The sequence below is a fragment of the Theobroma cacao genome, chromosome 9 (assembly GCF_053813885.1).
Source record: "Theobroma cacao isolate CCN51 chromosome 9, ASM5381388v1, whole genome shotgun sequence".
Lineage (NCBI taxonomy): Eukaryota > Viridiplantae > Streptophyta > Magnoliopsida > Malvales > Malvaceae > Theobroma > Theobroma cacao.
Window position 1 is genome coordinate 3,549,854 of NC_142647.1, and position 9,330 is coordinate 3,559,183.

Below are 9,330 nucleotides of genomic sequence, written 5' to 3' on the forward strand. Positions count from 1 at the left end.
GTCTTAAAAACTGGAAAAAGGAAAGAAAAAATTCCATTGTTACAAATGTTTGTTCTTTATAGAAATGATGGAAGTTAAATTGATTATCCACCTTCAAAAACTTTAAAGATTTTCACATTCAATTTGTTAATACTAACAAAATTTATAGGTTTAATTCGAGTTTTTATTTTTTTTTATTTTTAATAGTAATAGTAATTTTTTTATTTTTCACAAATCATTTTAAGGATAAAGGAGTCGGTTAAGACTATTGACTGCTGAACAGAACATACGTTGAGCCTAGGAAAAATAAAAGCCAAAAACAAAATGTCGCCGTCCATGATTAGCTGGCTAAACGACGTCGTTGCACTCAAATGGATCGGGGAAAAAGTCGAAGCTGGGTCTTGAGGGTCATCTGCTGCACCACACCACACCACACCACACCTGCTCTAAAATGGCGTTAAATTCGACTGGCGTTGTCTAACGGGCACAAAGCTAAGGTTCGTTCGGTCCATCAGAACCAGACCAAAAGAAAAAGAATGGCAACAAATCCAGCAGCAACACCTCCAAACCTCCCCAAATCTGGAGCTATCTCCAAAGGCTACAACTTTGCTTCTACATGGGAGCAGGTTACTTTCTTCTTCTTAACTCACTCTTCGGAAACGAAAATGTTTGCCTTCAACTTCACGATTTGAATCTCTTCCTGTTTAGATCTGCCATAATTTATCTCAATGAACTTAAAATTTCAACTTACAACTATTTAATTTGGCTAATTTGTTGTTATTGATTTTGATTTTACTCTATCATTTCATCCTTAAATTTTGTAATCAATAGATCTGATCTGTTCACTGGAGCCGTAATTGTAACCGAAATGTGACAATTTTATTTAGAATAATTTTAAGAGTTGAAAACCTTTTTGTTGAAGATCCAATCTGTGGGGTGGAAGCGCTGATTTGGATGTTTGTGTTTAAATATTTTTCTTTTTTGGCTTTGTTGCGTAGAATGCACCTTTGACGGACCAGCAGCAAGGAGCAATAGTGATGCTATCTCATGCAGTTGCAGAAAGCCCGTTTCCGGCCAATTTGGTGAGAAATTCCGTTGCTTTTTGGTAACTTTTTTTTTATAGCATTCTGAATCTTGTAGTGAAAGATGTTTGGATCATGCTGTTGTAGGCTCAAGAGCGCACCTCAGGGCAAGACAATGGCTTGTCTGTTTCTACAAAGGATAACAATTTCGGAAATTCTGAAGCTATTGAAGCAATTTTGGTTAATACAAATCAGGTAATTGTATTTCTTGTGGATGGTTACATTGGTTTGTTCTTTTAATGATCTAATTCTACTAGGGTTTTATGAAATCAATGAAATTTTGGATCTAAAATGTTTGCTTCTTTTTTCCCACTCTTATTGCTACAGTTTTATAAATGGTTCACAGATCTTGAATCAGCCATGAGGTCAGAGGTTAGTAGCTATTTCTTGTGGCAATGTATATGATCTTGCAGTATTTTTGTTGTATGTTTCTTTGTTCATCTTATCTGTTGTCTTCCTTTAGACAGAGGAGAAATATCAGCACTATGTCAATACTTTAACAGACCGCATACAGACTTGTGATGATATACTTCGGCAAGTATGGTCATGTTATATTTTATTTCTAGTGTTTTTTCATTCGTTGTGCTAGTTGTTTTCATGTTATATCAATTTTTTCCTCATGATTTTTAAGCAAGCAAGTATACATCTGTGCAGGTGGATGAGACCTTAGACCTATTTAATGAACTACAACTGCAACACCAAGCAGTAGCAACAAAAACTAAAACTCTTCATGATGCATGTGATCGATTGGTATGATTGTTGTTTGCATGGCTTGTTATTTAGGTTCATCTTCTGGTTTCTAGCTTATTGACTTCAGGCTTTAGGTTTGACAACTGTAATCTGCTTCCTTTTGAGATGGAAAATTTTGGTTTTAGTTGATTGATTGCCTCACTACTTGTTCCTGTTGCAGGTAATAGAGAAGCAAAGGCTAATCGAGTTTGCTGAAGCACTTCGCAGTAAGCTCAAGTATTTTGATGAGTTGGAGAATGTAAGGTTTGAATGCTATCTTAACTAGAGATCAGTTTTCTTTATGTATTACTTGTCTTTGTTTAGCCTATTAGCCTCTAGCGTGTATGTTAATATAAAGTGTCTTGGCAGATTGCTGTTAGTATTATGGTTGTAAAATTCATGGTTTGTCTAATTTTACCTCTTGTGTACAGATTACTTCTAACTTTTATTCTCCAAGCATGAATGTTGGAAATGCAAACTTTCTCCCACTTCTTAAACGGCTTGATGAGTGCATATCGTAAGTTTGCATTTTAACTTAGTCCAACTATGCAAATTAGTAATAATTGTATAAATATTTATCTTTCTGATGAGCACATGTCATTGAAATTTCTTATCATATTGTTATTATTATTTTTTCTCCTTATAGGTATGTTGAAAACAATCCACAATATGCAGAATCAAGTGTTTATTTGCTAAAATTCCGTCAACTCCAGGTAAAGAAGTTATAGTAACAATCTATGGACTGTCTTGTTAAGTGAATGAAAAGTAGCAATACATGCATATAAATAAGTTATTTTGACTAAAAGTTTTGGACATCTGTTTTTACAGTCTCGGGCGCTGGGTATGATCCGCTCTCATGTACTTTCTGTTCTCAAAAGTGCTTCTTCTCAGGTAAAATATCCTTATAGATGAAAGTTATGTACATAGGTTTGCATTTATGAATGGATTATAATACCTGACGAAATTCTTATTCTTTGCCTCAATAGGTCCAGGCAGCAATTCGGAGCAGTGGTGGCAACAAAGCATCTCTTTCCGAGGGTGTTGAAGCATCTGTAATCTATGTACGTTTTAAGGCAGCTGCTAGTGAGGTAATTATTTCCTTTTTGCGTTCTGAAAGCTATCACATGCATAGAAGTATGACTATTTGCCCATTATAATAGTGAATAGAATATCTCTTGTATATGAAATGGGACTGTATACTACAATTAGATTCCCCTTCAGCATAGGTACTAACAGTTTTAAGCATTTGCAGCTTAAGCCAGTATTAGAGGAAATTGAAAGCAGAGCATCAAGGAAAGAATACATTCATGTTCTTGCAGAATGCCATAAATTGTACTGTGAACAGAGGCTTTCTTTGGTGAGTGGATGATGTATTACACACACCCACACATGCCATCTATTTCAGTATTCAAATCAGTTATTAATGTATCTGTTAATGTATGCTTTTTTTAGATAAAAGGCATAGTGCATCAGCGAATATCTGAATTTGCCAAGAAAGAGGGTTTGCCATCATTGACTAGATCAGGATGTGCTTATCTAATGCAGGTATAGTAAATTTACTGTCCTCATGTTTAGTTACTGAATATTGTTATGATTCTTGGAACTTCTGATCAAGTGAAAGATGCAAAAACTTGCTTTGTTATTTGAGTCATGAACTCTTTGCATTGTTGATATTGTTTGGTGAACTTAGAGACAATGCAATTCAGCCCATCTGTTTAAGCTTCACATACACTAGTGTTTGTAAATTGCTGAAATATGTACTGTTCTTTATTAACTGGGGACCTGCACATTGCCATTACTGCAGGTCTGTCAACTTGAGCATCAACTCTTTGATCATTTTTTCCCATCTTCTTCAGAGGATGTTTCGAGTTTGGCACCATTGATAGATCCTTTGTAAGTACTCTCGTAGGCCAATACTGTGGAGCTTTCTTTTCTCTGTTCCTATTTTCGTTTTGTTTCCTTACTAGGTGGCTTGAGCATAAATCTTCTGTGTGTGTTACTAAGATGGGTCTCCATTGTAGGTCTACATACTTGTATGACACATTGCGCCCAAAACTTATTCACGAAACAAATGTTGATTTTCTTTGTGAACTGGTTGATATCCTCAAAGTTGAAGTCTTGGGAGAACAGCTCAGTAGACGGAGCGAGTCATTGGCTGGGTTGCGCCCTACATTAGAAAGAATTTTGGCAGATGTTCACGAGCGATTGACTTTTCGTGCTCGAACACATATTCGGGATGAGGTGTGTTTATTGCTTATGCGTGCATGCATGTATATGTTTGTTTGTGTACATCTCATGAATCAATGGGAAGCTATCAAACCTGTATCTTATTGTGGCATATGAGTTTTTTCACTCCTTTCTGTATGTGGTATGATGGAATGAGTCTTGGTTGGCATAAGGATGTTGGCTCATGTTAATTTACTGGAAATCAAGTGATTGCCAAGCAAATCAAGAGTTTGTGGCTTCCTTCTGTGGTTCTGAAAGAACAAATTGTTTTAGTTGCCTATCGTTTGAAATTGAAAGAGAAATTTGCATACAATTGCATTCAATGTTGTGGGAGCAAATGTGTTGTGCTTTCATAATAATTGTGCATGGCTGGGTTAATGCTACACATCAGGACATTGAACCTGTCAGTTTCCCATTTATGTTGATTTTACTTGAATTATTGTCTTCTTTCTTACACAGATTGCAAATTATATCCCATCTGATGAAGACTTAAATTACCCTGCAAAACTGGAGCAATCTGCAGATGTGAAGTCAGAAACTGCTTCAGTAAGTTCTCTAACACTTCTCTCTCACGCAACTTATAGATAATTGATCATGTGGTGTGCATTTTCATATCAGTTGGACAATTTCAAATTGGGAAGCTACTTTTTTTCTGCAAGTCAGAGTTATTTTTTCTAATTTAGACCCTTATATGGAGGGCCCTTTGTAACCATTATTATAGACCTAACTTGATCCTAGGATTTTTGTTAATTTATTATCCACCTTTTCTGCTTGGATTTAATACTACATTATATGTTTGTGTGTGTTTAGACTCAGGTGTTGAATTGCTTGACATCCTAACAATAGTACATGAAGTTGCCACTCAATTGTTTAAATTCCTTGAATGGGATGAACCATGTGCAAGATGACATGTCTAGCATGAGTAGATTGCCTACATAAGGGGGCAAAAATCTGTATATGGGGTGTCTCATGCTGAGCAAGAATGGATTTGTTATCCTCTTCTGTTAGACATCATTTGTTTGAATGTGGTTTGCCACAGTTGGTTAGCAAACATGCATATCCAAAACATACTTGCAGACTTGTTCCTGTAAGCACTTAGTGAATTATGCAGTGTCAATAACTGCAGCTTTTACATATCTGGATATAGATGTTGTCCAGATTAGTATTGCATTACACATGTCTGCTTGAATTTTACTTTCTATTTTCCCTTTTCGGAATATAGTTACAGCATAATTAACATTACTATCCACTTTTTTATTTTTTGCAGCCTGATGCAAACCCAGATGTATTCAAAACTTGGTATCCACCATTGGAGAAAACCATATCTGTTCTTTCAAAATTGTATCGTTGTTTGGAACCAGCAGTCTTCACTGGCTTGGCACAGGTGCTTTGAGTCTTCGGATAATCACCATTGTTCAGTTTCTTGTCTCTTGAATTTCTATATTGCCCTTCTTTGTTTAGTATGTTAAAGAATTAATTTGCGCTTTGTTTTTTTTCAGGAAGCTGTGGAAGTTTGTTCTGTCTCAATTCAAGTAAGTTACAGCACAACAGTTAAATGAAACTTTTCAAGGCCTTGAGTTCTTTGCTTCCATAGCATGTTCATGCTGTATAATGATACCATTTCTATCTGTAGATAAGCTAGATCTAGATTTTTAACAAAATCAGAATATCCATTCTATGAAGTTGACAAGCTTATTCTCTCTCTCTTTTTTTATCTGTTCCTAGCATGCTCTTATACATGCCTTGGTCTTGGTTGGATTTCTAACCAGTTGCATTTTCCCTTTTTAATCTTTCAATTGTACATAGAAAGCAAGCAAACTAATTGTAAAGAGATCAACACCAATGGATGGGCAGCTCTTCCTTATTAAGCATCTTCTGATATTAAGGGAACAGGTTATTTTCTTAATCCTCTCTTTTGCTTTCTTTTTCTGGTCATTCAATTGATAATATGATATAACTTCTAACACTTGAGTTTTGGCCTTCCAGATAGCACCATTCGACATAGAGTTCTCTGTGACACACAAAGAACTTGATTTCTCTCATTTGCTGGTAAGTGTCTCTGAAGCTAAATTTTTTTTAACTGAAATGAATTGCTTGGTGTTGACAATCTTTGCAAGCTCTTTAGCATCCTTAAGCAGAAGCTGTTTTTGAGTTTCAGCAAGATAGATAGTGGGAAAGAGAAAGAATTATAATAATCTTGTTTTTAAGATTTGTTTGATGTTCAGGTTGTTTAAACACTAGTTTTTCTCATCTCTATGTGGTAAGAAGGAAGGGAAAGAGCTGAGGGAAAAAAAAAAGAGGGGAAAGAGAAATGTTTTTCCTTATGTTTGGCATGAAAGATGGAGAATAGAAGAAAAGAAAGAGATTAGGGGTAAAATTATAAATAAAATGATTAATTTAGTAGGAGTGTTTCCAATTTGGAAGGATTAGATTTGGAGGGAAGGAAAATGTGCAAATTCATTCATTTTCCTTCCCTCACTTATTTCCCTCCAACCAAATGAAAGAAGGGAGAGAAAGAAACATTATTTTCCTTCCACTCTCTTTTTTTCCTTCCTCTTTCACTCCTACCAAACATAGAGAAAGTTCATTCATAGTTTATATTTTCTTTTAAATGTCTTTGACAGGAGCACCTAAGACGGATACTTAGAGGTCAAGCCTCATTATTTGACTGGTCCAGATCAACATCATTGGCAAGGACCCTATCTCCCCGTGTTTTGGAAAGTCAAGTAGATGCCAAGAAGGTTAGCATTTTACCCGTTGATAAATTTATTTTCTTTTCTCAATAAGTTGCTTTGGCATGTGCCACTGCAAAGTTGTCCTGCAAATGATAATTATACTACCTATCCTCGATTGATTATCAGCAAAAGACCTATGTTCTTGTGAAGTTTTCAAATGATTATTAGCAAATAACCTATGTTAGTAAATGATTATTACTAGCTCTTAAAAAAATGTAAATGATTATTACTATACTACAATTGATTATCAGTAAATGACCTATGTTCTTGTGAAGTTTTCAAATGATTATTAGTAAATAACCTATGGTAGTAATGATTATTACTATACTACAATTGATTATTAGCAAATGATCTATGTTCTTGTGAAGTTGTCCTGCAATAATTACTACCTCAATTGCCTCCTCCCCCTCCACTTTTCCTCTTCCTCCCCCCCCTCCCTCCCCCCTTTTTGTGAAAACTCCTTGTTGCCGTGGGCATTGTTTTTGTAATATTTTTCCATAAATTAATGCTAGTCAGCATCCAGCAACTGATGCTTCCGAAAATCTGATTTTGCTATCTGAAAAATCTCAAGGTTTAATGCTGGAAATCTGCTTTATCATCAATAGTATAACATATGCATCATGTTCATTACTTGCAGGAACTGGAGAAAAGCTTAAAAGCAACGTGTGAGGAGTTTATTATGGCAGTCACTAAGCTAGTTGTGGATCCCATGCTTTCATTTGTTACCAAGGTCCATTGTTTCTCTCCTTAATTGGTCTTTCTACAACTTAGGATATTCGAATAAGAAAAGAGTAGATATTGCTTGCTAGTGAAATAAGACCAGATCCCTCTATTGGAGCCTTTAAAAAGTTAACACCAGTTGACATGGCAGAAATTTGAGCTTGGATATAAGAATTTAGTTTAACTTGCTATGTGATATTTAAAAGAATATCTTGTCTTCATCTTCTCTGACGCAAAGCATAATTTTCATGGTAATGGTATTTTTTCAGCTTTGACTAATTCCTAATTGTCTAAGGGTTTATGTCTACAGGTGACAGCTGTAAAAGTTGCATTATCTTCTGGTACTCAAAATCAAAAAATAGACTCGGTTATGGCCAAGCCACTCAAGGAGCAAGCCTTTGCTACACCAGAAAAGGTGGCTGAACTTGTTCAGAAGGTGTGTCCCATTTGTAACTCGTGTTTTCCAGACTATTTAGAGGTTTACAGTTTGCAATATGAATTAGAAGGATGTCTATATTTGGAGTGCATCAAGATGCATATTCCAGGATTATCTTATTTGAATTTGCAAGCCCGGGTAACAAATCTGTTAATAATTTCAAAGTTTAGCTTCAGCAAATTGATGTTTTACATTTCTTTGACAGGTAAAATCTGCTATTCAGCAAGAACTTCCAGTGGTGATGGGGAAGATGAAACTTTATTTGCAGAACCCATCAACAAGAACAATTCTCTTCAAACCAATTAAGTAAGATACCGTCTCTAACTTAAAACTGTAATTTTATGGCTGTGTATCTATAGGACTATGAAGATTTTCTTGTTCTTAATGCGTGGGTTAAGTTTTCAAATCCGTCGACTCCTAGAAGACAATCTTGATGAATGATTCAGATTCTGTAATGCTCATCTTACAACGAAATAAGGTGATTCTTATATTTACGCAGGACAAATATTGTGGAAGCCCATGTCCAAGTTCAGTCCCTTCTAAAAGCAGAGTATTCTCCAGAGGAAAAACGCACCATTAACATGGTGAGCATTCCTGAACTGGAAGCGGAGCTCGACAATCTCCTGTAGTGGGAGCTAACGAAGCTCGGTCAAATTTTTTTGCTCAACTCAAAACTCTTCAGTATTTTTGGCCATACATACCGCGGTTTGAGTCTGTTTATGAGGTTACATTGGTAGATAAGTAGAAAAGTTATGTAAAAATTGCTTCTTGTTCAGAATATTCATTTGTTAAGTCCATAAATTTTTTCTTTAACCCCAAAAGCATAAAATTCAATTGTCACTACCTTGGCAACAATTGTTGATCGCATTTTCCAGTTATAAGTTAATATTATCGTTTCGTCAGCCAACTACATGTTTAGCTGATGTTTTATTATTGGACCATGAACCGTTTCTATTCTCTATTCACCTAAAAACAAAGTTTAAGGGCCCCGTGATTTATATCAATAAACAGAATGCGTTGGGGGAGATCCATGGGATCCGTGGCTGTTATCTTTGATGGAAAATGCGATCATCATTTGCACTGCCATCGTGTTTCGCCACCCAAGATATATATATATATATATATATATATGTACAATGTTACCACAGCAGTTTATAACATCCTATTAAGGACCTTACGTCATCTTCCGGATCTTACCCACGAACATGAATCCATACTGGGTCGTAAAGCTGATAAGCAGCCTGGTATTCTGTCTTTCTTGGTCTACAGCTACACCAGGCAGCACCAAACCCAGGTGTTTTACCTTTGACAGATCTCGAGACCTCCTCATCATTCAGTGTTCTTTTTTTTTTTTTTTTTTATTTGTTTGGGGCACATCGATGCTTCAGCTGAATGCCATGAAGAGGCTCATCAGTGGTGCGTT

At 35.8% G+C, this 9,330-nt stretch overlaps 1 protein-coding gene across 1 annotated transcript; it reads left to right on the forward strand.

Moving 5' to 3' along the window:
- The first annotated feature begins 372 nt into the window (after nucleotides 1-372).
- LOC18588207 (sec34-like family protein) lies at nucleotides 373-8,762 on the forward strand. Its single transcript, XM_018128209.2, has 25 exons — nucleotides 373-605; nucleotides 978-1,061; nucleotides 1,149-1,256; nucleotides 1,389-1,433; nucleotides 1,525-1,599; nucleotides 1,716-1,811; nucleotides 1,972-2,049; nucleotides 2,222-2,307; nucleotides 2,437-2,503; nucleotides 2,619-2,681; nucleotides 2,777-2,878; nucleotides 3,043-3,147; nucleotides 3,243-3,335; nucleotides 3,595-3,683; nucleotides 3,812-4,031; nucleotides 4,476-4,562; nucleotides 5,284-5,400; nucleotides 5,516-5,548; nucleotides 5,823-5,909; nucleotides 6,003-6,065; nucleotides 6,641-6,757; nucleotides 7,389-7,481; nucleotides 7,782-7,907; nucleotides 8,113-8,213; nucleotides 8,407-8,762. Exons 1-25 carry the CDS (start codon nucleotides 516-518, stop codon nucleotides 8,534-8,536), a joined length of 2,355 nt encoding a protein of 784 aa, XP_017983698.2. The 5' UTR covers nucleotides 373-515; the 3' UTR covers nucleotides 8,537-8,762.
- The last annotated feature ends 568 nt before the right edge of the window (nucleotides 8,763-9,330 follow it).

What these genes read in the sequence shown, in the direction of transcription:
- LOC18588207 (XM_018128209.2), top strand. Translation starts at nt 516, where the DNA reads ATGGCAACAAATCCAGCAGCAACACCTCCAAACCTCCCCAAATCTGGA. An exon ending in TCAAAAGTGCTTCTTCTCAG is followed by an intron (nt 2,682 to 2,776) that starts GTAAAATATCCT and finishes TTGCCTCAATAG; the next exon opens with GTCCAGGCAGCAATTCGGAG. An exon ending in TGCTTTCATTTGTTACCAAG is followed by an intron (nt 7,482 to 7,781) that starts GTCCATTGTTTC and finishes TTATGTCTACAG; the next exon opens with GTGACAGCTGTAAAAGTTGC.